Source organism: Penicillium pulvis (genome assembly GCF_028828015.1).
Source record: "Penicillium pulvis strain IBT 33274 chromosome Unknown contig_23_segment0_segment0, whole genome shotgun sequence".
In the NCBI taxonomy this organism is placed as follows: domain Eukaryota; kingdom Fungi; phylum Ascomycota; class Eurotiomycetes; order Eurotiales; family Aspergillaceae; genus Penicillium; species Penicillium pulvis.
In genome coordinates this window covers 4,381,219-4,405,041 of record NW_026643075.1, presented here as the reverse complement: position 1 = coordinate 4,405,041, position 23,823 = coordinate 4,381,219, and the positions used below count along the sequence as shown (strand labels likewise).

Below are 23,823 nucleotides of genomic sequence, written 5' to 3'. Positions count from 1 at the left end.
ATTTAAAAGTAATTAAACATTTCCAATATTCAATACTATTATTCATAAGAACCTGGTGAATGGGTCCCCTGGGTCCTGACAGAAATCCATTAGCAAAACCGTGACTAAAACGGGGGAATGTAGGGATCCAATCGGCCAGCGTTTTGACTCTTATCATCGTTATCGGAGGTCGCCAACACGGCATTCGACTTGAAATATACCGCGTCCCCCACATTCTGACACTCTCAACCATCTGGGGATCTTGATATCAGGAGTTAAATCTTTCTTCCTGAATCCCTAATTCCCTGCCAAGCAAGAGATTCGGGTTCCACCTGCGTCATGCAGCTTGTTCCGAAGGAGGTACGGATTCGCCAAGCTTCCTGAATATGGTCTTTAAGATCCCTTCCACTGACATCCGGTTATAGCTTGACAAGCTCACCATCTCAAACCTCGGGTTCCTGGCCCAACGGCGTCTGGCCCGGGGTGTGCGACTTAACCATGCTGAATCAGTGGTATGTTATTCTTACAAAACTCAAAAACACGAAATCCAATATGGTGTGAAAGTACCCGACGCTAATTTTTTTGTGCTGCAGGCCTTGATCTCATCCGTCCTGCACGAGGTACGATTTCCCCACTTTTTTTTGGCCCTTCCCCCTCTATCGGCAGTTACAATACAAATCCAGCAGCCAATGGCATTGCAATTTGTCAACGATGAACACAAAACTAATTGATCATCATGAATAATATAGCTTATTCGCGATGGACATTACTCCGTCGCCGATCTGATGTCTATCGGAAAGACCATGCTGGGTCGCCGTCATGTCCTTCCTTCTGTCACTGCTACCCTCGTTGAGCTCCAGGTCGAAGGAACTTTCCCATCAGGTACATACCTGGTCACAGTACACCACCCCATCAGTAGTGATGAGGGTGATCTCGAGCGTGCGCTGTATGGAAGCTTCCTGCCCGTTCCCGCCGCTGAGGCCTTTCCCCGACCCGGACCCCAGTGACTTCTTGCCGGAGAAGATGCCTGGCGCCGTTATTCCCGTGAAGAATGCGCGAGTACAACTGAATGACGGACGGAAGCGCATTAAGCTCAAGGTCATGAGCAAGGGTGATCGACCAATTCAGGTTGGATCGCACTACCACTTTATTGAAACGAACCCACAATTGCACTTTGATCGTGTTCGATCATATGGATTCCGATTGGATATCGCCGCTGGAACCTCTATTCGGTTCGAGCCCGGTGATACCAAGACTGTCACTTTGGTGGAGATTGCTGGTAACAAGATTATTCGTGGAGGCAACTTCTTGGCAAACGGGCCCGTTGATTTTAGCCGTGCCGATGAGATTGTGACAAAGCTGCAGGTTGCTGGATTTGCGCACGTCCCGGAGCCAATGGCGGATAATGCGTTGATTACTGGATTCTCGATGGAGCGGGAAGCTTATTCTCGCATGTTTGGTCCCACGACTGGAGACTTGGTGCGTCTTGGTTTGACCGACTTGTGGGTGCAGGTTGAGAACGATATGACGAGCCACGGAGACGAGTGTACCTTTGGTGGTGGTAAGACGGTTCGTGATGGTATGGGCCAGGCATCAGGCCGCTCTGCCTCCGAGTGTGTAGACACGGTCATTACGAATGCGCTTATCATTGATTGGACCGGTATCTACAAGGCCGATATTGGAATCAAGGATGGTATGATTGTTGGAATTGGAAAGGCCGGTAACCCCGATGTGATGGATGGAGTGCACCCCGATTTGGTGGTTGGTTCCTCTACCGATGTCATTGCTGGCGAGAACAAGATCGTCACTGCTGGTGGTTTCGATACGCACATCCACTTGATTTGCCCACAGCAGGTGGACGAGGCTTTGGCTTCGGGAATTACCACTTTCCTGGGTGGTGGCACTGGCCCCAGTACTGGATCCAACGCCACTACCTGCACACCTGGTCCGAACCACTTGCGCCAGATGATGCAGGCGTGCGATAGCCTGCCAATCAACATTGGTATTACTGGTAAGGGTAACGACTGCGGAAGGATCAGTATTGAGGAACAGATCAAGGCGGGTGCAGCCGGTCTTAAGCTGCACGAGGATTGGGGTTCCACCCCCGCTGCTATCGACAACTGTCTGACACTCTGCGATGAGTATGACGTGCAGTGCATGATCCACACGGACACCTTGAACGAGTCCGGATTCGTCGAGCAGACCGTTGAGGCCTTCAAGGGCCGTACCATCCACACATACCACACTGAGGGTGCTGGTGGTGGTCACGCACCCGATATCATCAGTGTCGTCGAGCACCCTTACGTCCTGCCCAGCAGTACTAACCCGACCCGTCCCTTCACACTGAACACATTGGACGAGCACCTCGATATGCTGATGGTCTGCCACCATCTGTCGAAAAACATTCCCGAGGATGTTGCCTTCGCCGAGAGCCGTATCCGCGCCGAGACTATCGCCGCCGAAGACGTTCTCCACGATCTTGGCGCCATCAGCATGATGTCCTCTGACTCGCAAGCCATGGGCCGCTGCGGCGAGGTTATCCTGCGTACCTGGCACACCGCACACAAGAACAAGACCCAACGGGGTCCTCTCCCGGAAGACGCCGGTACCAACAACGACAACTTCCGAGTGAAGCGCTACATTAGCAAGTATACAATCAACCCGGCCCTGGCACAGGGTATGGGCCATCTGATTGGTAGTGTGGAGGTGGGCAAGATCGCCGATTTGGTCCTCTGGAAACCAAGCAACTTTGGTACGAAGCCTATTCAGGTTCTCAAGAGCGGTATGATCGCCGTCGCCGAGATGGGTGATCCTAACGCCTCGATCCCGACTATTGAGCCGATGGTCATGCGACCCATGTTCGGTGCCCGTGTCCCCAGCACTTCGGTCATGTTCGTTTCTCAAGCTTCCATCGACGAAGGCATTGTTCAGACGTACGGTCTTAAGAAGCGGATCGAAGCTGTGAAGGGATGCCGAACAATTGGGAAGAAGGATATGAAGTTTAATGACGCCATGCCTAAGATGAAGGTTGACCCGGAGAGCTATGTAAGTTGTCACTATTTTTCTCCCCTTCAATCACTCGAAAACTGATACTAACGCTACTTGATAGACTGTCGAAGCGGATGATATGCTTTGTGACGCTGAACCGGCGACTGAGTTACCCTTGACACAGGCGTACTACATCTTCTAGATGAAGATGCCAACATCTGATTTTTCTCTTCTCTTTTCGACCCTTTCTTCTATTCATTCCCCCTTTTCCATTGGTCTGTCTCCGATTTCATTATCAGCATTGTCTCGGTTATATACCACCCCCTTCGAGCGTTTGCTATTACTCCAGGAGTTCGTGTTGTGTTCCTGCTCTCGTTTTTCCCCTGTTCATATCCGTCATGTTGTCATAGCGAAGAGTGTGTACGCGGATTGTTTATGCATAATGTAGGTAGCTTAGGTATCTAAACTTGAGCATGCTACCTTAGGTAGCTTAGCTACGAACGAAATGATGACTTTCTATCAATTTGACCTCATTCAATGGCTAGCTCCTGTCTGGATCTCCTCATCGAAGTTTATAGATGTACTAGGTACAGTGGTTTCGAAGTCATCTATACCGCCATGCTTTTGGTACTTTATGTAGGCAGTAGTGTTATCGCAATGACTGTATGGAGTACCACCATATATGAGGCAATGTAGTACAGTAATATTACAATATTGCCATCCAGCATCGGCTTGTGTACTACATAGATCTGGCGATCTGTCAACATTGCCTGCTAGCTCATATTTCCGGCATGCAGCGCAGCTCTCGTCTCTGTTCGCCAGTCAAAATTAAAAAGGCCGTGCTACCATGCAGAGAGCTAAACCCGATAGGGAAAGATGTTTGTCTACATGGATTTCGCTATCTACTGCGCTTCCCATGCTATCGAATTAGCCATTGGCTGCTAAAAAGAGTGGGCCGATTGGACTCGTCATTATGCACCCATCATGATGAAGAAAATGATAGGTAGAGTTCAGTGCTTACAGTATCACCATGCAGTCAGATCACAGCTCTCCACATCTTTGACAAATGAGAGCTGAACAACGACCTCCACACATTGGCATTGCCAGCTCATAAAAGCTGAGAAGCTAGAGCTGACTGCTATCTTCTGCTCTCGCAACTTTTCAATTTCTCAAATTATTCTCCGCACAATGGCTGTAGGAACACCCAAAAGCAAGCTGCCGCGCACCGGTTTAGCTGCCCTGCTTGCAACCCTCGATATCCCAGGTGAGATCCAGCTTCCAGATGGCTCGATCGTCCTCGTCGGGTCAGGGTCGCCCAAATACCGTGTTATCTTTCGCTCGGAGAGTGCACTCAGAACACCAATGACAGAGCTGAGCGTCGGACGCGCCTATGTATCCGGTGATATTGAAATCGAAGGCGATTTCAGCGCTCTCTTCGGCGCACGACAAAGTTTGACTGAGAAAGTGCCTCTGAGACAAAAACTCCAGTTCCTGTACGACTATTACATTCGATCTGCGACGGCCATGAACAAAAAAGTCATCAGCGACCACTACGGCCGCGGTGATGGTATGTACCTCACATTCATAGACAAGAAATATCGGTTCTACACCCAGGGGATATTCAAGGATCCAGATGAGAGCATCGAGCAGGCCTCAGAGAATAAATTGGACATAATCTTCAAGGCTCTCGATCTCAAAGCTGGCATGAGAGTACTCGATCTTGGTGGTGGATGGGGCGGCGTGACACAGTATTGTGGCGCGCGAGGTATACATGTTACGACGTTGACGTTGTCAGCGGACTCAGCGCGCTTTGTTGAGCGGATCATTACGGAAAATAATCTTCCTGGTCAAGTGTTCTTGCAAGATTTTCTGGAGCATAAGCCCGACGAGCTATATGATCATATCATTACACTTGGGGTGATCGAGCACCTCCCCGATTACCGGCGATTCTCACGCTGCGTTTGGGACGTGTTGAAGCCTGGTGGACGGATTTATCTCGATGGTTCGGCTGCTGTCACTAAGTATGCAGTTAGTTCTTGGACTCGAGAAAATATTTGGGGTGGGACGCATACTTTCATGACCCTGCAAGATGTCATGGCGGAATTCTTGTACCATGGCTTTGAGGTTGTGGAGGTGGCTAGGGAGACGAAGGACTATGAGTTGACTATGCTCGAATGGGCGAAGAGGCTTGATCAGGCTCGAGACGAGGTTATTGCAGGCTGGGGCGAAGAGACTTATCGTGTGTTCCGTGTATTCTTATGGGGCGGATCTCACGCTTTCAAGACCAATTCTTTGCAGGCATATCATCTCGTTGCCGAGAAGACGGCTTCGATGGGGCCGCGTCCGTCGACTTATCGGAGGCTTGTTCAATTCTTAGGAAATCTTCGTTGATTGATACTGAAGCTTGATCTAAGATATTAATATGACGCTTTCAGCTCTTTTAACATTTTGAGAATCTAAGGATCTACATTGGCTAAGAAAGTATCTGCGCGCTGGAGGCAACTTGACTCAGCCGTTGGATTTTATTTTCGGAAACCGAATTGCAAGAGTGCGTATAGCTGATTTTGGAAACTGCTGTAAGCCCTTGCAATCATAAATAGCGTGGATTCAATCCATCGTTACTTTCCACAGCTCAAAAGGTTTGCGAGATACGGCGGGTTGCGGCCAACTCGACCCCACCAGGGCACTCGGCGGATTTCGCCGCAGCGTACTACGTGTTGGTTCCCCGATGCATATGCACCTTAAGACCCCACACTAGAAAATAAGCCGGGGATGTCAGGGTTGTTCCCGAGATGCGGGAGATTACTCTGGACTGCAACAAGACAAAAGACAATCAATTAATTGGGGTATAAATCGAGCAACTTTAGATAACATACCCGGAAATTAGATGTCAACGAATAAGCTTCGGGGTATGTATGGTAGAAGCCAAAAAGAAACACGCTTTGAAAGGACTTTTTGAAAAGAAAAGCCTAAGAATGAAAATAAATGGAAATGAAGATGAGAATGCACCATGCTTCACTGTACCTACTTCCTACCCCATGCTAGCTCACAACTCCGGCTCCTCCTCAGCATGATTAGATCCCGCTGAAACGAGCGAATGATCCTCCCACGCCGAATACGACCCCTCTTGAGCTGCGAGATACGCCGAAATACGGGAACGCAGGCGCGACATGATTCGTTGTCGACCGGCGCTTGCTCCTAGTCCGGATCTAGATTCGGAGGTTGGCTCTCCTTGGATTGGAAAAGAGTCTTCGGCAAGTAGAGAAGTCTCTGCATCTATGGGGGAAGAAGGGGCGAGTGCGGATTCGGAGATTGGAAGTGTGAAGCTATCAGTTTGTTGACTTTCATGTAGTTGAGAGGGCGATTGGTTGTCCGGCAGTGGGGAATTAGCTCCATCATTGTTGAAGCTTGTGTATGTGGGCTGACGCGGAGTTATTGCTTCTGGCTCTAAGTCGTTGATGGTGTTGAAGCTATTCTCCTCTCTGACTGTTTGGACCGAGGGAGGGAGAGGCCCAATTTGCAATACTTTCGGGTCGGCGTGTTCAAGTAAGTAGCGGTGTGCCCGTCGGATTTCCTCATTTTTGCCTTGAATTCTGTCTGGAATTGTGCACAGGATTGAGGATTCAGGTTGATGGGTTCCGGTCATGCCAGAGGGAAGCTCTTCATCTTCTTCATCTTCGCTGGATTGTGTCGACTGAGTTGAGGCTACCTCATACCGGGCTCGTTTTCTTGCATGGTGCTCCTCATCGCACTGCGAGCCGAGTGTCTCACGCATATAAGCATCATGGATGAAATCTTCTCCAGAGCATAGGTGACCAAAAAGACTCCGGATGGAGACGGTTTCGGACCAGGTGGAGGGGTCTACTGTGCAGGGATGAATATCCTTGGGTCTGAATGCAGCGACTAATGCACACAGCTCAGAGTACGATGAATGTCGAGAATATGGAAACCGCTGAAAGAATTAGTAGAACTCGAGTGGTAATGCATGAGACTTACAATAGTGTTTGGCAGATTGGGCTTCGTGACCTGATCATTGCCCCGACTGAGCTTCGTCACTAGCTGCTCCAGAGAGATTTCATCATCTTGAACGCCGTATTGGTCAAGAGATAGGGCTTTCTTGCTTGACCTAAACGCTTTCAAAAGTGCATCACGGGTTTGTGATAGGACCTCCTGGTCAGGTATATGCTGAGCACATAGCTTCTCCAAACCCGCCAGAGCAGACTCGTCTGGTAGCTCTAGCTCATGGACCTGGTACAAATCGCCACCACCGCCACCAGCCCCAACCTCGGGAATCTCTATACCATCGATAGTACGGTTTACGATGGGTGTGATGTAAATTGTGTTCGGGTCCCGAGCAGCCTTGCACGATACCCCCGGCTCACAGCTGTGAATCCTGCTGGATTCGTTCTCACTCAAGCAACCTTCCACAGGTCTATTGCCCAGTCGAAACCCGCAAAGCCCGGGGGCTTCATTGATGCCCCCGGGGGCATTCAAGAGAGCCCGATAAAGACCCATCTGATATGGATCTAAATGAATCTGGCCAATTATTAGTTCCAATTTCGGAACTCGGAATATATGAATGGGTTTCACCTTTGTATGCAATGCGGTAGACAGTGCTAGCCATATGTCCTCGTAGCCAAATGTCCATGAGCGGAAATAAAAGACTGTGTCCTCTGGATAGGTCTCTACTTTCCGAAGCAGCTCGGCGAGCCCCTCGGCCTTGGATGGGAATTCCCGCAGCGGGTTAGATGCACCGGCAAAAGTTGTGTCCAGGTACACCTTGTCCAGTCGCTTCCGAGACAGGGTATATGGAATGAGGACTGGATGTCGCACCAGAGCATTGGTCCACCATTGTTCCGCTGTCGAATGTTAACTTTGCGATAGATCCAATGAGAAAAGAGCTGACCTCGGATGTCCCCCGTATAGAGGATGGCCTTCCCGGCCCCCTCGATGAGGAACATTACAGCCCCGGGGCAGTGATTTGCATCGAACAGAGTGACCCGAACATGCTTCCTCGGGGTTAGTTCAATCTCGGTGGGTGTGTTTAACGGGATCGGGCGCTGATTGGAGTAAGCGGGGATTTTCTATAATTCATAATTGAGATTGACTAACCAGAATTTTGCCTAGATGCTTGTAGTGCAATCGCCTTGACTCTAGGATACCTTTCTGGAAGTTCATGCGATGTGGATATTTTTCAATGCGCAGTAGTAGCTGTACACTTTAATTAGTACTCGAGTTGGTTTGCCAAGACATGGAAGACTTACTTCTCGAGTTGCAGGGGAGCAATAAATGAAGGGAGCCCGAAAGGATTCCAGGCCCTGTAGGTGATCACTATGGACATGGCTCAGGAAGCAGGCCAGCGGAGCTGGTCTCTCAGGGTTCTTGCGGAAGTAATCGACTGCATGGGTTCAGCTGAAGATCCTGATCAGGCGTACAGGGATACATACTCTTGATCTCCGGGAACTCTGCAAGGTATTTAGTATCTCATAATATATGGGTCAAGGATTCGCGAACCTTCAACAATTCCATTGAAAGTCGACATCGGAGCAGAAATGGCTCAAGCGGGCCTGTAGCAGCAAGAAGTGGAGTTGAGTTGAACCAGCTGTTCGTGCAGGAACAACACATCACATTAACTCACAGTGACACGATCCCATGATTATTAGTCTTCACCCTTTTCTTCTTCTTTTCTACTTTTTCTTCTTCTTTTCTTCCCTCCTAACTCCGTCACATATATTTCTCTTACAAATTGGATTTTCATCTCTCATAACCTTGAAACGTCAAATGAACTGTTTACTGTCCCGCGTTTAGACATTCCCCACCACGGGAGTCTCATCTCTCTTCCCTTTCATCCATCTCGGTGGCTGAGGCGCCTTCCAAGCGCTCCCCCTTCAAAATTGCGTTACATGCCCTTGCGTTCTTGTTTTCCCTGTTCTCTCTCAAAGCATCTCTCCTCCCTAAGTTCAATATGCGTAAACCCTCGGTCGCTCAGGTTGTGTACAACACGACGTTCCCTCGCCCTGGTTCCCATGATCCATCGTCCTTTGCAGCCCATGTGGCCAAGCACCTGGTTCCTGAAGTTCGAGTGGAGACCAACACCTTTTATGGCCCCCTGGATTGCATTGAAGCCCAATATCCAGGGCTTGATTATACCTATGGCCCCCATCGCATGCGACTGGGTCGTTTCCCATGGCACAGGCGGCTGTTTAGGACCTTCGACGAATTGAAGCTGACCAGGGAAGAAATTTTGGAGCTATGTTGTTGGGAAGGCACCAAATTCGCGCGGGCGCGATACGAGTTGGAGGAAGGGGTCACAGTGCGGGACACAACGGGCCATTTGATTCGGCCGGCATCACCAACACAACCACCCTCGATTACGATACATGATGAATTCTGCGGGCCAGAAGATGACCAGGACCAATTCATTGAGACCGGTAGCGACGACACGGTGCGCGCGAGCGATACCCGCAGCTCTAGTGTTATGTCGGACTACCCGACACAGGAACTCGTCGAAGAAGACTCCAGCGACGAGGAGATAGAGAGCTGTGGCTGGGCATTAAACCATCGATTGCTGGCAGCCATGGCTGCACGCGACGAGGGAGCCGATGTGCCTCTGGACGAGGACTGGGAGCAATGGCTGAAGGAGGCCGGGGAACGGGGAGGCTACGGCGACATGGTCCATGCCATTCGATCCACGCAGCCCTTGAGCTTCATCCCCGAGGCACCAACATCTGCACTCCGGCATGAAGTCCATGTCGACGAGGGACCCCTGCCGTCGACGATGTCTGCAGAAACATTTCTGTATTCAACTGCCAACCTGTTCGCCTCAAGTCCCGTCATGCCTCAATCCTCGAGCCACACTTCTGGGACAGCAAGATGAATACAGGTATTTGCTCGCGCAATCCTTTACCAAAAGACAAGATGATCATGCATATTCGGCGCTTTACTTTGTTTGTTCTCTTTCTCGCTTTTTAGCCTCAGCACTTCACATGCACTTTTTTCGAGGAGGACTGGTTCCCATTCGAAGATTCTTATTGCCCGTATCGATAGCGCTGCGGGGCTTAAGATCAATCTCGACGCATAGATCTTTCACTGCGGGCAATGGTTCACGATATTCTTTCGACTTAATACCCTCGGCTTAGCTAGTGCATTCCATTGCTCTTTCGAATTGATCTGCTTGCTTTTCCAATGCATTTAGACTTGTAATTGCGTACATGAAATCCAAGTCCATTATCTAGTTCCAAAAAAATTCATCATGTACGTACTTTGTAGACATTTGGATTGAGTGGAGCTGGACCCGCCGATAAGCGTCGACTCCGACTCCCGCATCTCCAACTTCACGCGTCGATCGCGACTCCGCCATGCCGTGCGCTTCTGTTTCATAAAAGAGGGAAATCAGCTGCTAGCTCTGCGAAATTTGCGACAGCTCAATACGCACTGCCAGTCAAGGCGCTACCCCGGGCTTCGCGCCCACAATCTCCATCATGATCAAGGCAATCTTCTACAGCAAATTCGACACGCAAGAGGGTAAGCAAGGCATGCTCTTGGTCACACTATTGTGCTAACAATGTTTTCTAGGTCCCAAAGTCGTCCACCAAGTCCCAGATGGGGCCATCGTTCCCTCCTCCACTGCCCCGACACAACCCCTCTTCCTGACCTTCTCCGACGTCTCGTTCTTTGTGATTCCCCGCCAGGAGCTCTGCGGAAACCTGCTTCAGGTTTGCACAAATGGATACCGTATCCTGGGCTACCCAATTTGCATGAAGTCTGTTCGCTATGACCGCAACGAGTTTATCTTTAATTTCTGCCTCGTGCTGTCCGAAGAGGACGATTTCAGCACATACAAAAGCGTGGTGCGGAAGCTGGCCGACTTGATGCACGCCCTAGAAGAGCAGAGCGGTTTCTTGTCGCGCGACTTCTCCAAGAACGGCGAGGGGAAGGTATACAGTCTCTGTGAAATGTTGATGGAGGACCTCAATAATTATTGCGAGTGCATGATTCCTATTGGTATGTTTGTCGAGCTCCAAGTTGGCTGCGATTGCAACTGATGATTGAAACAGACGAGCTCAACACATTGAACATAAAGCTGTTCCCTATATACCCTTCCCCGCCATCTGTCAAGGCATGGTACGTCCCACTGTTTACAGTGCGGTATCAAGCTTTCATGGACGAGAATTGGGATTTGACCATGCAACGAGTATGATATCCCCGCCACCTATTGAAACAACTCTGCTCACTATTACCCTTAGGTCGTCCCGCACATAAATGGTGTGAACAGCATCCGTATAATCTCAATTCTCGCAGACACAGACTTCTCCCTCACCTGTCGTGCAATCCGCCATCTTCTATACTACGGCTGTGTCTACCTCCTCGACATATTCTCCTTCTCAGCCATTTACGCACCCACAGCCCAATTCAACGGCACCATCGCCTCAGACGAAACAATGCAACTTGAATGCGCCCGCTACGTAAACACCCGCTTCGCACCACATAGTCCCATGGCACCCCCCACGTCCCTTCCCCCACCAACAGCTGCCATGGCCTCAGCAAACAACGGCAGCGCAAACACCATCATCGGCGGAATGCCCCTCGCCAGCCCAATAACTGACCCAGCACCAAGTCTATCCCGCGACGGGTCCCGCTTCGACGCAGAAGAGATCTGGCCGTTACTAGGTGACTCAGAAGAGAAATCGCACAGCCCCGAAACAACAAACCCAAGCATCCCACAGGGACCACCTATCGTCGATGGCGTAGGTATAGTCGAGCTCTATGCCGGGCTCAAACAAGGCCAAAGTATCAAACAGTGGTACGCACAACATAGCCGCGAATTAGCAAACATCGATATAAGACGCTTTATCACCTTCGGCGTGATTAAGGGCTTTCTATACCGTGTACACAAATACGCTTGTGCAACGGGTCAACCTGCACCCGCGCCTCGAAATTCTTCTCCGCTCGTTCCTGGAACGGCTCCGGGGACGGGTGCAGTGAATACGCCTGCGCATTTATCCACCGGGCCTTCTTCGCGCGCTACGACGGGAAATAATACTCCTTATGCGTCCAGTGTTGCCGAGGAGGCCCCTATCTCCTCTGTTGTTGGAACTAGACAGGATGGCTCACATGAGCGGGCTTCTAGCTTTCATAGTGGGGGTCGGAGTGGGAATGTCAGGATTGCTGGGAATGCGCCATTAGGCGGGTTGTTTGAAGAGGATGAGGAGGATGGGATTGATGAGAGGTTATTTGGACGGTATCTTGATGGGACACATTGTTTCGATCAGATCTGTACGGAATTGGAAATTAGTGAGCGGGAGTTAACGGCGAGATTGAAGAGGTTCCCTGGGGAGGTGGTTATTATTCATCGGTGATATCCTCTCAAGTGCTGGTGAGTGTTTAAAGTCTAGATACCCTTGGTTTTATATCAAATACGGTGATGTTAGTATTCGTTGGATTTCTTAGGTGGTGCCCACTATCTAATTCCTAGGCATTGGGGGTCCTCAAAGTAATTACGACTAGAATGTGCCTTAACTTACAAAAGTGAAGTGTCAAGGGGCCATAGAGTATTTCAGTCTATGCGTAGTATGAACAAGTAGATACAGGACATGGAGGTAAAGAATCAAGATGCCGCCGCCTTAATGAAAACAAAAACAAGAATGAATCCATCTCATTTGCATTACGATGGGACTGTAAAGCTACCGGTATCTTCAGGACAGAGGTTGCTAATTTGGCAGTCAGAAAGATGAAATAAACCCGAAAAACGCCGCGCCAACCCATCGTTCCGGTCGTGTTGTATCATGCAAGAACAAAAAAGGGGAATTGCACATGGTAGCAGGAGCCATGCTGAAAAGTAGGATCAAATGGAAGCAAGAGAAGTACGCCCATGGAAGTGAGAGAGCTAAAAGGATGGAGAGAATGGGGAAGGGTGCATGAAGAAGACTTCGAAACTACTCCTCCTCCCAATTCTCCAGCTCGGCCTTCTCATATTCAGCCATTGTGGCGGGATCGAAGATTGTTTCACCCTCTGATGGGATGGTAGTCTTGATATCCTCAAAGATTGGCAAGAAAGCGTCGTTCCAGCGCTTACGACGATCCATAACGATCTTCGCCGCGTCCCCAACAGCGGGGCGTGAGACACCCGCAGCAATGTGGCTGCCACCGCCCGCACCGCCGGGCCTGTGCTTGGCCTGAGCACCCTTCTTACTCTTACCCATTGTGCGGGTACGTTTGAGATAAGCCTGCTGGACCTGAGAATCGAGGTCATCTTGGATAGTCGTGAATTCAAGGAGAGCCATATGATCCTGGGCGATCTTGAGAATTCGGGCTTTGCGTGCGTTGTTGGTGACAATTTGCTTTTTCAGCTCGCCTTGGAGAAGACGGAGGCGCTCGGCCACTTCATCGTCATAGTGGGCATCGTAGTCTGGGTTATCCTCGGGTCCCAGGAACCCAATGTATCGCAATTCGGCCTTGGCGCGCTCGTCGAGCTGGGCGTGATCAAGTTTGGCAACTGAGGTTTTGAATTCATTGGGATTGGCATCGCGGAAGGCTGTTGCTGGGGGAAGGGTTTTGCTATCGGGCTTGGTCTCCATATCTGTCCCTAATCCATTGGGCGGCGGGTCTAGGTCCATTGCATCCCCACCGGGCGCTGGTAGGCCAGTTGCATCGCCGTTGATCGAGTTCGCATTGTCTTTGTCCTCGGGAAGAGCACGATGTTCATAGCGCAGAAGAGAACAGAGGCGACTAAGCAGTGGTCCGATCGAAACCTCGTTGGTTTCAAGTTTGTCATCTGTCAATTGTTCAATACCACCGCGACCTTGGTTCAACGGAAGTTGGTCTTTGTCATCCTGGCTCTGGTCATAAGATATACCGTCCTCCTCGGCCCAGACCTGACGATAGCTTCTCTTGCCTCGCCGCGGGTTGATGAAGGGCGTCACGCGATCTCCTCGTTCTCGCAACCAAGCAATGTCCTCTTCCATGAGAGGCCGAACATAAGGTTCAATGTAGGCCTGGAAGGTATTGGCACTGACTTGGTTGGTGGGCTTCGCATTGCTAAAGTCCTTGTCAGGCGGGACACCACCCAACATATGAGAAAGGTCACTTTTAGGGAAGTGAGCAACGCTGTAGATTTCCTTCTTCTCATCATCGCTCATGCCGGGGAGAATGTCTCGAATGTGGTAGATCGTCGGGTCATCGAATTTCAAAGGATTGCTTCCAAACACCTGGACATTTGGCACAGCTGGCGCGGGTTCGGGCTGGTGAGAGGATTCGCTCGAATCAGATTCGGGGGATTCAGGCGCTTCAGCGCCATCGTTTCCGGTCGTGGCGCCGTTTGGAGACAACATGGAGGGAGGGGAAAGGGAAGAACTCCCGTCGGAAGCCGCGGTTTTGGAATGCTTAGACACTGGAGATGCCGCTAAAATTTGTCAATTCGTTGTTTTTGGGTGGATGGGGTTTGAGAAAGAAGGATGGGAGGTGGAGTAACTGTGGGAAGTGGAGGTGGAGGCTCACAACAAAAGTGTCGGAGCAATGGAGAGGTTTTTTGGATAACTTACCACCTTCAACTTTTGTTTCTGCGCCATCTTGGCGGGTAATTTCATGAGCTCCGTGGCTTAAGGGTCGTTCCTCCTTGATGCTTGAACGGTCTTTGCGCTTCTTCACCTTTCCTTTATGGATCGGATCATCATCATCCTCCGTCTCGCGCTTCAGCTTTGCGCGGTCTGCCACTTCATGGCTCAGCTCCTGGTCCTCCACGACTTCCTTTCGCTTCTGTGACATCTCCCTCATCCCCGCGTTAAAAACCTCACCGCGGGTATCTGCCATATCACTAAGATTGTTGAGATGTTCCACAAGGGTTTCCAACGTCTTGGAGTCGGGGATATTTGGAGCTGCGACTAATTCAAGCAGTTCCGTATACTGGCCGTTGGCCACGTCAATGAGCTTGGTCACGTCATTCTCCAGGTAGCTTGGGAGCGATGCGGCCGCTGCTCCTCCCGCGTTGGATGGGGTGGTATTGCGACTACGCGACTGGCGCGCATCGCGGCCTTTGCCCTTGCTCTTATATGCTGATGGCATTAGAGCGTGCTTATTGGATTCTTTCTCGACAGTGAAAGGGGGATTAGGAAATCAGTTGAGGAGTCGGCTGGCGAGTCGGTCGAGGGATTCTTAGATGTTGATCGTAATCGGGAGCCACATTCTGGCCAGGTCCGATATAAGAAGATCAGAGTGGGCTCCAGCTAGTTCACCAAAGTCAAGGAAGCCACTGGCACGATGGTTCTGATGGTCCGAGATGAAGCACTTGAAGCTGTGAGACTCCGTGCCTCGATCTGGGGATACTTACACGTGATCGTGTACTGAGGGCACGTGAGGCGGTGAGGTGGACGGTGAAGATAAAGTTTGGGTTTCCCGAGTTCCTTACTAAGCCGCAGCACTGAGTTGAGCAACTGACATACAAAGAGAAAGAGGCAAACGAATGTTATCGAACTTTATGGTCTAGGCATCTGTACTGGTAGCCCTGAGTACTTCCTCCGTTTCCTCGTGTTCGAAATACATTCAACCTACTCCAAATCTTCAGCACTTGAAGCCGCTATATGCCTTTTTTGAATCTGGGGGAGAAATATAAATATTCCAGCCCCAGCCTGTTAAATATAGACCCACATGCATAACAACAATACTATATGCCTAGTGACGCCGTCATAGAATGACTTCCAAACCCATGTGCATAATATTCAAATGCTCCGTGGACAGCATCTCGTCATCTCATAGTAGAACATAACTCAAGGATATTGTGGTGGTAAATACGCCGATCAATACTGCGCGCGGCTTCCGCAAACGGCCAGCCAAATCCGGAGTCTCTAGGGCTATATACTTCACCTTCGATCCATTTCCTGTTTCAGGATATTTGCACCCTGTTTTTTTTTAATTCTATTTTGAGAAATAATGTTTTCTGCATGTCGCACAGTGACTCGATCGCCTCGTGGCTTGGATCTTTCCCACATTCTTGTGCTGGCCCTGGCCCTGGCCTCGGATTTGCCCTTGCATTCCTGTAGCCGCTACCGATTCAAAATTAGCGACAAGGGCCATGTTGAGCCTGAAATCGCCGGGATCGTTCAAAAATATGATGCAAATTGTATCTAGTCTTAATGAGTAAAATAATAGTCATTTCCATCTCGTCTTCTCTTCTTTTTCACTTCATTATTGACCTTCCAGCAAGACTACGCACAGGCTGTTACTCAATTGCCCTGTGAACAATGTTATTTTGCTAGATAGCCGAGATTCCAACATACCAAACCCAAATCTGCTACAGCTATGTCTCGCACGGAGACCCCGGACTCCAAGGGCACCGTTGCCACGCTATTCGCGGGCCCCGGCAGTGCCTCCAACTCCTCATCGTCAGTCAGTGTAAGTCATTGGACAGCCCCAGCCCTGTCCCTGGAATGTTTCAAGATTTTATACTCACACGACCACATGGGAATAGGAAAATGTTGGTTTTCGCTTCGTTTTGGACCGGACCGTTCAAATGCTCTCCCATCATGGGCTCCCGGACTCGGGGCATTTATCCGGTCTGCTATTTGTGCCAGATCTGTCACCCCACGATCCATGTAAACAGACCACGGGCCCATTCATTCCAGAAAACGTGACCCGTCACAAGGATGTCTCGGGGTTCGGCTATCCCGTCATTGGTCTGGCGCCATGGGTTTCCCCAGAGTGTACTCAATCCTTTCTGGCCGCCAGCCGAGAAGCAGGCACCAATGCCCTCGTGTTCTTTCAGCCTTCCAGTAATGAGTCTGGAATACCGCCACCCCCAAGCTCGGACCAATGGAATTTGCATGATGATGATGAGTGGATGATTGACAACAATTATCCTATATATGCCGTGCCCGGCCCAGCCGGGGTGACCCTGATGAACGAACTCGCAACGTTCTCAGACGGGACTAGCCACAATCAAACTCATAACGCTTCTGATACCTCAACAAAGCCGGTACGAAAGTCAGATACACGCCTTTTTACGATGCTTGATGCGGGTAAGTCGGAATTGGTCTGAACTATATGGTCAACGCTAACCAGACACAGACAAAGCAGCCGCCTCATCGCCGAGCCTTTGGAGCTTTGTGCTTGCAATACTGGGAACAATATTTGGCTTGACCTTGATTCTTGTCGTCTTATATCGCATGATGCAACGGAGACGGCGAGAGGTACTGCGCCAACGAATCGAATCAGGCGAAGTGGACATTGAATACCTGGCACTTAACCAGATCAAAGTGCCTGGAGAGCTTGTGGAAAAAATGCCTCTTTACACCTATCCAAATGTATCAACAACAGACTCAAAGGATGAAGTACATGCTGAAGTGGCCGAGGTCGACCCCCGAAGCAAGACTCCCTCGCCAACACCTGAAGAACACGAGCCGACCTCCCGACCTCCTAGAACCCCCACTGGAATCCGAAAGCCTCAGGCTGCGGTAATAAACCCAGTGACCGATGACCAGTCCACATCATCTAGTTCCACTCCCAATCGTTATCGACTGAGCCACACTCAGACGACCTGTGCAATTTGCCTCGATGATTTTGTTGTTGGATCGTCCACGGTCCGTGAACTGCCTTGCGGTCACATTTTCGACCCCGGATGTATCGACCCTTTTCTCATGGAAAATAGCAGCCTGTGTCCTCTGTGTAAGAAGAGTGTGTTGCCGCTGGGTTCCCTTGAAATCCCGGTGACGAACCACATGGTTCGTCAAGACAATGCCTCACGACGCAGTGGATGAAGGTCATCATGATGAATCATTCAAAATCCACAAGCATTAGTAAATATCTGAGCGATTGGAGTCATGAGCGAGCTTTGTTCCTCTTTGTTTGTCTTTTTATCCTTCCCATGAATATACAAAGGGAAGAAGGGTGTCAGGTGCATTTGTCAGTTGCATGGAGAGCATTTGTTGGAGTATCTCAAATTTTGTATATAATATTGCATCGGTTGATGAGTGACATGTTATTTATAAATGTATTTTGATCCTTCTGTGATTTTGTCCATTATTCTAAGGTTTCATGATTGCCACCTCCTGCATTGATGTTCACGAAGTCTGGAACCAATCCGGAAGAAACCCGAAATTAGACACCTGAGGCTCTACACAATCCAGGGTTGGTAGTAAGTGGGTCACACAAACGTGATTGGCTTATCACCGACACTCGGTTAATCACTAGCGTCCCACACACAATCCTCTCTTCTCTTCTTTCGTGAACTTTTCTTGCAGTTGCGACAAACGACCAACCGACGACGAAGCCGACAAGGTATGATCACCACCACGAACGACTTTCTATCATTCAGTTCTAATCGCTGACTCGCAATTGTTCAGATGGGTGCCCTCAAGTACGTCGAAGAGATCCAGAAGAAGAAGCAGTCCGATGTTATTCGGTTCTTGCTCCGCGTTCGCTGCTGGGAGGTGAGATAAAAATCCCCTGACCCTCGATTGCCTAACATTCCCGCCGAGCGCTCGTATGCGTACAGCCATAGGAAATGCCTGAATATTGGTATTGGTGGCTCGAAACGAACCTGCGGCGGAAATGATTTGTGGCACGCAAGAGACTTTGTCTCGTGTGTCTTGCTATACACTCGTTGAACTTTGCTGAGAGTGCATCAATATAGCTTCGCCAGCTGAACGTCATCCACCGTGCTTCCCGCCCCTCCCGCCCCGACAAGGCTCGCCGTCTGGGTTACAAGGCCAAGCAGGGTTACGTCGTCTACCGTGTCCGTGTCCGCCGCGGTGGTCGCAAGCGCCCTGCCCCCAAGGGTGCCACCTACGGCAAGCCCACCAACCACGGTATCAACCAGCTCAAGTACCAGCGTGCCCTCCGCGCCACCGCTGAGGAGCGTGTCGGTCGCCGCTGCGCCAACTTGCGCGTCCTCAACTCCTACTGGATCAACCAGGACTCGACCTACAAGTACTTCGAGGTCATCCTCGTCGACCCCCAGCACAAGGCTATCCGCCGTGATGCCCGCATCAACTGGATCTGCAACCCCGTCCACAAGGTGAGTTTTCTTCCATCTCGACAAAATTATTATCTACGGAATAGCCATACTGATGAAAATTTTTTTCTTAGCACCGCGAGGCTCGTGGTCTCACTGCTACCGGCAAGAAGTCCCGTGGTATCAACAAGGGTCACCGCTACAACAACACCAAGGCTGGCCGTCGCCACACCTGGAAGCTCCAGAACACCCAGAGCTACTGGCGTTACCGTTAAGTGCGCTAGTGCACTGTGGTATAGGCTGGAAAATATTGGCTGCATGTGGTTATCTTTTCAAACATTTCTCACCCGAGCAGTGTCATCTGCCATGGGCCCGAGTTTAATGCAGACCGGAAGGCTCTGTTTTTAGCCAAAAAGCCATTTTGTTTTATGTTGAATCCCCCCTTGATTAACGAAGTATGACTGGTTCAACTCCATGCCGCTACGGTCTTGTAGAACTGCCACTGGTAGCATGGTGGTTGTAATTTCACCTGGTCCTCGTATGTTGTATTACAGTAGACCTGCCGGAATGGCCGCGTACTCTGGGGCAATCTCGTGCGTACTCCACCTATATTGAAAATCTAGGTTTATCAAGAATACCCATTATCAATTGCGGTCTAAAAATGTACTTCTGTGAGCTAAAAAATATCTTAAAAGGTAGATCATTGGATCAGCCCACTTGGATTGCGTTGCCCCAAGCCAAAAATAGCAAGGACCGTTGCCGCCTGAGGCACTCCTCCGTTGCCCGCGCTTTCCCAGTTCACTCTTAGCCCGCTTTCCCAATCCGTCCAGGGACTATGAACATACAACTTTCTCTGCCTTCTTTCATTTCACTCATTTGTTCTTGTTTTCTGAACTTGAATTGACAAAGATTCCTGTCAGCTGCCGGCAGCTCAATATCAGTTTAGCTCGAGAAAAAGGGAGTAGTTACCTCTCCTGTCCTCTGTCCATCGTTATCGTCAACTCCCCCACGAACGACTTGTATGCGTTCAGCACGAGGCCCAAGCTCCACCTTTTGGCTTACTACCTGGCCTGATCCATCCCGAACATTCCACCCAGCTTGACTGGAACAAATGCACCCTTATGCCATCCCGGTCCGGACGTAATCCACCGATTCCATCGACCTCGAACTCCGGCTTCGCTGCCTCGAACGCTCCTTCACACTTCGACTCTGACAACGCTCTGCGATACCCGTCTCAGGCTCAGAATGACCGGACAATGCCTTCAATGAATGGCACCTCGCCCACCAGCCCGTACCGCCGTGGGCACAATCGCTCCATTAGTCACCCGTTTACTTCTCCATTCAGCGGACTTGTGAAGAAGCGTGGCAAGACTACGCCCAAAAATGCCGCTTGGAACTCGGACTCGGACTCTGACGGGGACACACACCCAGCCAAGACCCTCACAACAAGTCCTCGTAAGGATGTACCTAAGGGAGGACCAGGAAGTGATCTTGCGGAAGGGAAATGCCCAACCTGCAACTCGACTGTGCGCTGGCCTCGGCACCTGCAAGTCTACCGCTGCACTTCCTGTTTGATGGTCACCGACCTTGATGGGGAGCTTTCGAAGAAAATGAAAGATCAAGCTGATCCAAATCTGGAAGACCGGCTACAAAAACCACTGCCCCCAGACCCGCCCGAGTCCCAGCTCCCACCGCTACCGCATGAGCCGAAGCCAGGTATTTCACCACGGAGCTCTCCTTTTTTCGAATCTTGCTAACTAGTGGTAGATGCGCCTTTGTCAATCAACTATACTAGGCGTATTATTGACGGATGTATTGCTGCGTATTTCCAGACACTCCTCGATGGATCCCGTTCAGGGGTGACGCCGGACGAAAACCGCGTAGGCAGGGATCGCTCAGCAAATGGCCAACCTTATCCCATGGTATCGGACTCTGTCTCTATTCCTGGGAAGCTCTCAACCCCACGAGATCCTCGTAGCCGGAGCACGTCCACGTCAACTGAGCGAGGCGGATTTTATGGGACAAAGGAGAACTCAAATCTCCTGAAACCACATGCTTTCCCATGGGAAGGCAAGGACATGCCTATCCGGAGTCGTGCCAATTCTGATTTGCAGAGTTGTTCGAAAGCAGGCCAGCGACCCCAGCCGACAGTACAGCCTAAAAGCACCAAGGAAAAAGATCACGAGAACCAGCCAGTAGTATTCAAGCGACTTGAAAACTACATCATTGCGGCTTTCAAAGGCTGTGGAGCTCTTAATGCGTCATTTCCCGTCTACCAGCCGTCCATCCGGTCTGCTAGCAGTGGTAACCCTCCGCGCATGAAAGTCGATCCTAAAAGCGTACCTGACCCAGCTGTCAACGCCCCCGTGTTCGAGCCTGATGCAAAAACTCTTCTCTTGGGAGATGTTGCGGAGAACTCAACTTGGTGGATGAATGAGTGGGCCGAGGCCGAGGGACAAGTACCCCAAAATGCTAAGGAACGAGCCCCGCATAAGTCTCGTTCAGTATCATCTCGAAGCCCTCGGATCAACTGGACTGAAGCCAACCAGTGGTACCAGCTAGTTCTGACTGCAGGAAGCTCTTGGTCGGAGAGGTGGGCAGCTAAGAAGCCGGACCTATCACCACGTCCGGGCACAGATTTGGCTAGATATAAGAGATGGGAGTCAGTTGACATGTCTGTCATTGAAAAAGACATTACCGAATCTCGGCTGCATCTCCACCGAACATTGATGAAGGCTACTGAGAATCTTCTCAAGCGTCCTCGGAAACTATTGAAGAAGCCAGAAGACACTCGGTTTCTACTCATCCTATTGGCGAACCCTCTACTGTCATCTCCAATAGCCTACGCTTCACCTAAAATGCTCCAATCAACCCACCGGGATGAACGGCGTCCATCGCATCCAAAAGATGTCCCCCGATCAACAACCAGAGATGGAAAGTTTTCCCGGAAAGATGCTTCTGCGCCGATTGCTCGCTCTGGAAGCTCCAACCATCATTATGGGATACTGAAGCGAATTCTTGGTCTGCTGTCTAACATGCCCAATGATTGTCACCACTACTTTGTGTCCTGGTTCGCGCGTTATCCACCGGGTCAATTTGAACGCCTGGTGGAGTTGGTTGGTGGATTTGTTACGTATCGCTTGACGCGCCAGCATGGTCGAAAGCGCAGCGAGAACCCCAAAGATGGAAATGACTTAATTCCAAGTTTTGCAAGTGCTTCTGGGAATACTCCCGCTGAACTGCATGCTGCTATCAATCGTCGTCATCCTAGCAAGCCACCTCCTAAGAAGCAGGAGTCTCCTATCGTCTACGCGGAAGACTGGCAGATAAGATCAGCAGCAAGAATCATGTCTTTGCTGTTTACAGCAAACATTTCCCAAGCGCCGCGCAGGCTCGATACAGGCACAGATGCGAGAATACGGCCAAACGACTCTGCAAACGGCTCTAGATATATCCAAGACTATGTCGTCCCTATCAGCTCGTTCTACAACACCTTGCTAGATTATTCAGACCTGGTGGCAGACTTTGAGAATTGGGAATCACGAGGCTCAAAGTTTTCCTTTTGCCAGTACCCTTTCTTCCTCAGCATCTGGGCAAAGATTCATATCCTCGAGCACGATGCACGCCGTCAAATGGAACTGAAAGCCCGTGAAGCCTTTTTCAGCAGCATTCTCAACCACCGGGCGGTCAGCCAGTATCTTGTTCTGAAGGTGCGGCGAGAATGCCTAGTCGAAGATAGTCTTCGTGGTGTCAGTGAAGTTGTAGGCACAGGCCAAGAGGAGATCAAGAAGGGCCTTCGAATTGAATTCGTTGGAGAGGAAGGAATCGACGCTGGAGGTCTGCGCAAGGAGTGGTTCCTCTTGCTTGTCCGTGAGGTTTTCGATCCGCATCATGGTAAGTAGAATATGAAAGGTTTTTGATTGATGTATCTGACCCCTTACAGGACTATTTATCTACGACGACGATTCCAAGTATTGCTACTTCAACCCGTTCTGCTTCGAATCATCCGAGCAATTTTTCTTGGTCGGGGTTTTGCTCGGACTTGCCATTTACAACTCTACAATTCTCGACGTGGATCTGCCGCCGTTTGCTTTCAGAAAATTGTTGGCCTCAGCACCACAGAACACTGCTCCGCAGACGGCAACCTCTCAACGATCGAAGTTCAAATGCACGTTGGATGATCTTGCCGAGTACCGTCCAGCACTTGCTAAAGGTCTCCGTATGCTTCTGGAATACGAAGGAGACGTTGCCGAAACTTTTTGCTATGATTTCGTTGCCCAGACCGACCGGTACGGAGAGATAGTCAGTGTGCCTCTTTGCACAGGAGGCGAGAAGCGACCCGTCACAAACGCAAACCGGCAAGAGTTTGTGGATGCATACGTCTACTATCTTCTGGACACTGCGGTAGCTCGGCAGTACGAACCGTTCAAAAGGGGTTTCTTCACAGTTTGCGGCGGCAATGCCTTATCACTATTCAGACCAGAGGAAATTGAACTGCTTGTACGCGGCTCTGACGAGCCACTCGATGTGACCTCCCTGCGTGCGGTAGCCACCTATGATAACTGGTCTCACCACCGCCCTGAGTCAATTCCTGTAGTCCAGTGGTTCTGGGACTTTTTCGAGACTGCCCCGCCCCCATCGCAACGGAAAATCCTGTCATTCGTTACCGGTAGTGACCGCATACCCGCTATGGGTGCCACAAGTCTGACCATTCGACTGGCTTGTTTGGGCGACGACTCTCCCCGATACCCTACAGCACGAACCTGCTTCAACACGCTGAGCCTGTACCGATATGCTACACGCGAGAAGTTCCAAAAGCTGCTCTGGGATGCTGTATTGAACAGCGAGGGATTTGGCCTCAAATGATATTTTACTCTCTCCATGCCCTGCAATTGTTGGACTCGGGTCATCTA

The 23,823-nt window shown here is 50.3% G+C and overlaps 8 protein-coding genes across 8 annotated transcripts; 6 read left to right on the top strand and 2 right to left on the bottom strand.

The window, feature by feature from the left end:
• Positions 1-237: 237 nt before the first annotated feature.
• On the top strand, positions 238-3,183 carry N7503_005940 (urease Ure). Its single transcript, XM_057065487.1, has 6 exons — positions 238-339; positions 405-491; positions 573-599; positions 729-925; positions 984-3,024; positions 3,089-3,183. Exons 1-6 carry the CDS (start codon positions 319-321, stop codon positions 3,167-3,169), a joined length of 2,454 nt encoding a protein of 817 aa, XP_056923230.1. The 5' UTR covers positions 238-318; the 3' UTR covers positions 3,170-3,183.
• A 972-nt stretch (positions 3,184-4,155) lies between these two features.
• On the top strand, positions 4,156-5,358 carry N7503_005939 (S-adenosyl-L-methionine-dependent methyltransferase; the record flags this gene model as incomplete). Its single annotated transcript, XM_057065486.1, has 1 exon — positions 4,156-5,358. The coding sequence occupies one exon, from the start codon at positions 4,156-4,158 to the stop codon at positions 5,356-5,358; it is 1,203 nt and encodes a 400-aa protein (XP_056923229.1).
• A 655-nt stretch (positions 5,359-6,013) lies between these two features.
• On the bottom strand, positions 6,014-8,509 carry N7503_005938 (uncharacterized protein; the record flags this gene model as incomplete). Its single annotated transcript, XM_057065485.1, has 7 exons — positions 6,014-6,919; positions 6,964-7,826; positions 7,874-8,027; positions 8,080-8,178; positions 8,232-8,365; positions 8,415-8,432; positions 8,482-8,509. 7 exons carry the CDS (start codon positions 8,507-8,509, stop codon positions 6,014-6,016), a joined length of 2,202 nt encoding a protein of 733 aa, XP_056923228.1.
• A 423-nt stretch (positions 8,510-8,932) lies between these two features.
• On the top strand, positions 8,933-9,844 carry N7503_005937 (uncharacterized protein; the record flags this gene model as incomplete). The annotated part of the gene is made up of 1 exon (XM_057065484.1): positions 8,933-9,844. The coding sequence occupies one exon, from the start codon at positions 8,933-8,935 to the stop codon at positions 9,842-9,844; it is 912 nt and encodes a 303-aa protein (XP_056923227.1).
• Positions 9,845-10,448: 604 nt separating this feature from the next.
• On the top strand, positions 10,449-12,326 carry N7503_005936 (nitrogen permease regulating protein NPR2; the record flags this gene model as incomplete). The annotated part of the gene is made up of 4 exons (XM_057065483.1): positions 10,449-10,491; positions 10,543-10,971; positions 11,025-11,161; positions 11,214-12,326. The coding sequence occupies 4 exons, from the start codon at positions 10,449-10,451 to the stop codon at positions 12,324-12,326; spliced, it is 1,722 nt and encodes a 573-aa protein (XP_056923226.1).
• A 576-nt stretch (positions 12,327-12,902) lies between these two features.
• Positions 12,903-15,027, bottom strand: N7503_005935 (histone acetyltransferase NGG1; the record flags this gene model as incomplete). Its single annotated transcript, XM_057065482.1, has 2 exons — positions 12,903-14,368; positions 14,508-15,027. 2 exons carry the CDS (start codon positions 15,025-15,027, stop codon positions 12,903-12,905), a joined length of 1,986 nt encoding a protein of 661 aa, XP_056923225.1.
• Positions 15,028-16,260: 1,233 nt separating this feature from the next.
• N7503_005934 (60S ribosomal eL15 domain-containing protein) lies at positions 16,261-19,185 on the top strand (the record flags this gene model as incomplete). Its single annotated transcript, XM_057065481.1, has 7 exons — positions 16,261-16,353; positions 16,430-16,976; positions 17,026-17,678; positions 18,148-18,234; positions 18,300-18,386; positions 18,590-18,973; positions 19,045-19,185. 7 exons carry the CDS (start codon positions 16,261-16,263, stop codon positions 19,183-19,185), a joined length of 1,992 nt encoding a protein of 663 aa, XP_056923224.1.
• Positions 19,186-20,031: 846 nt separating this feature from the next.
• Positions 20,032-23,776, top strand: N7503_005933 (HECT-type E3 ubiquitin-protein ligase; the record flags this gene model as incomplete). The annotated part of the gene is made up of 3 exons (XM_057065480.1): positions 20,032-20,626; positions 20,678-22,804; positions 22,854-23,776. The coding sequence occupies 3 exons, from the start codon at positions 20,032-20,034 to the stop codon at positions 23,774-23,776; spliced, it is 3,645 nt and encodes a 1,214-aa protein (XP_056923223.1).
• Positions 23,777-23,823: the final 47 nt, after the last annotated feature.

Bases quoted from the DNA above. Each gene is read 5' to 3' on its own strand.
- N7503_005940 (XM_057065487.1), top strand. From the start codon at position 319: ATGCAGCTTGTTCCGAAGGAG. The intron at 926-983 runs GTATGGAAGCTT...CCCGGACCCCAG, and splicing joins GGTGATCTCGAGCGTGCGCT to TGACTTCTTGCCGGAGAAGA. The intron at 3,025-3,088 runs GTAAGTTGTCAC...GCTACTTGATAG, and splicing joins AGGTTGACCCGGAGAGCTAT to ACTGTCGAAGCGGATGATAT.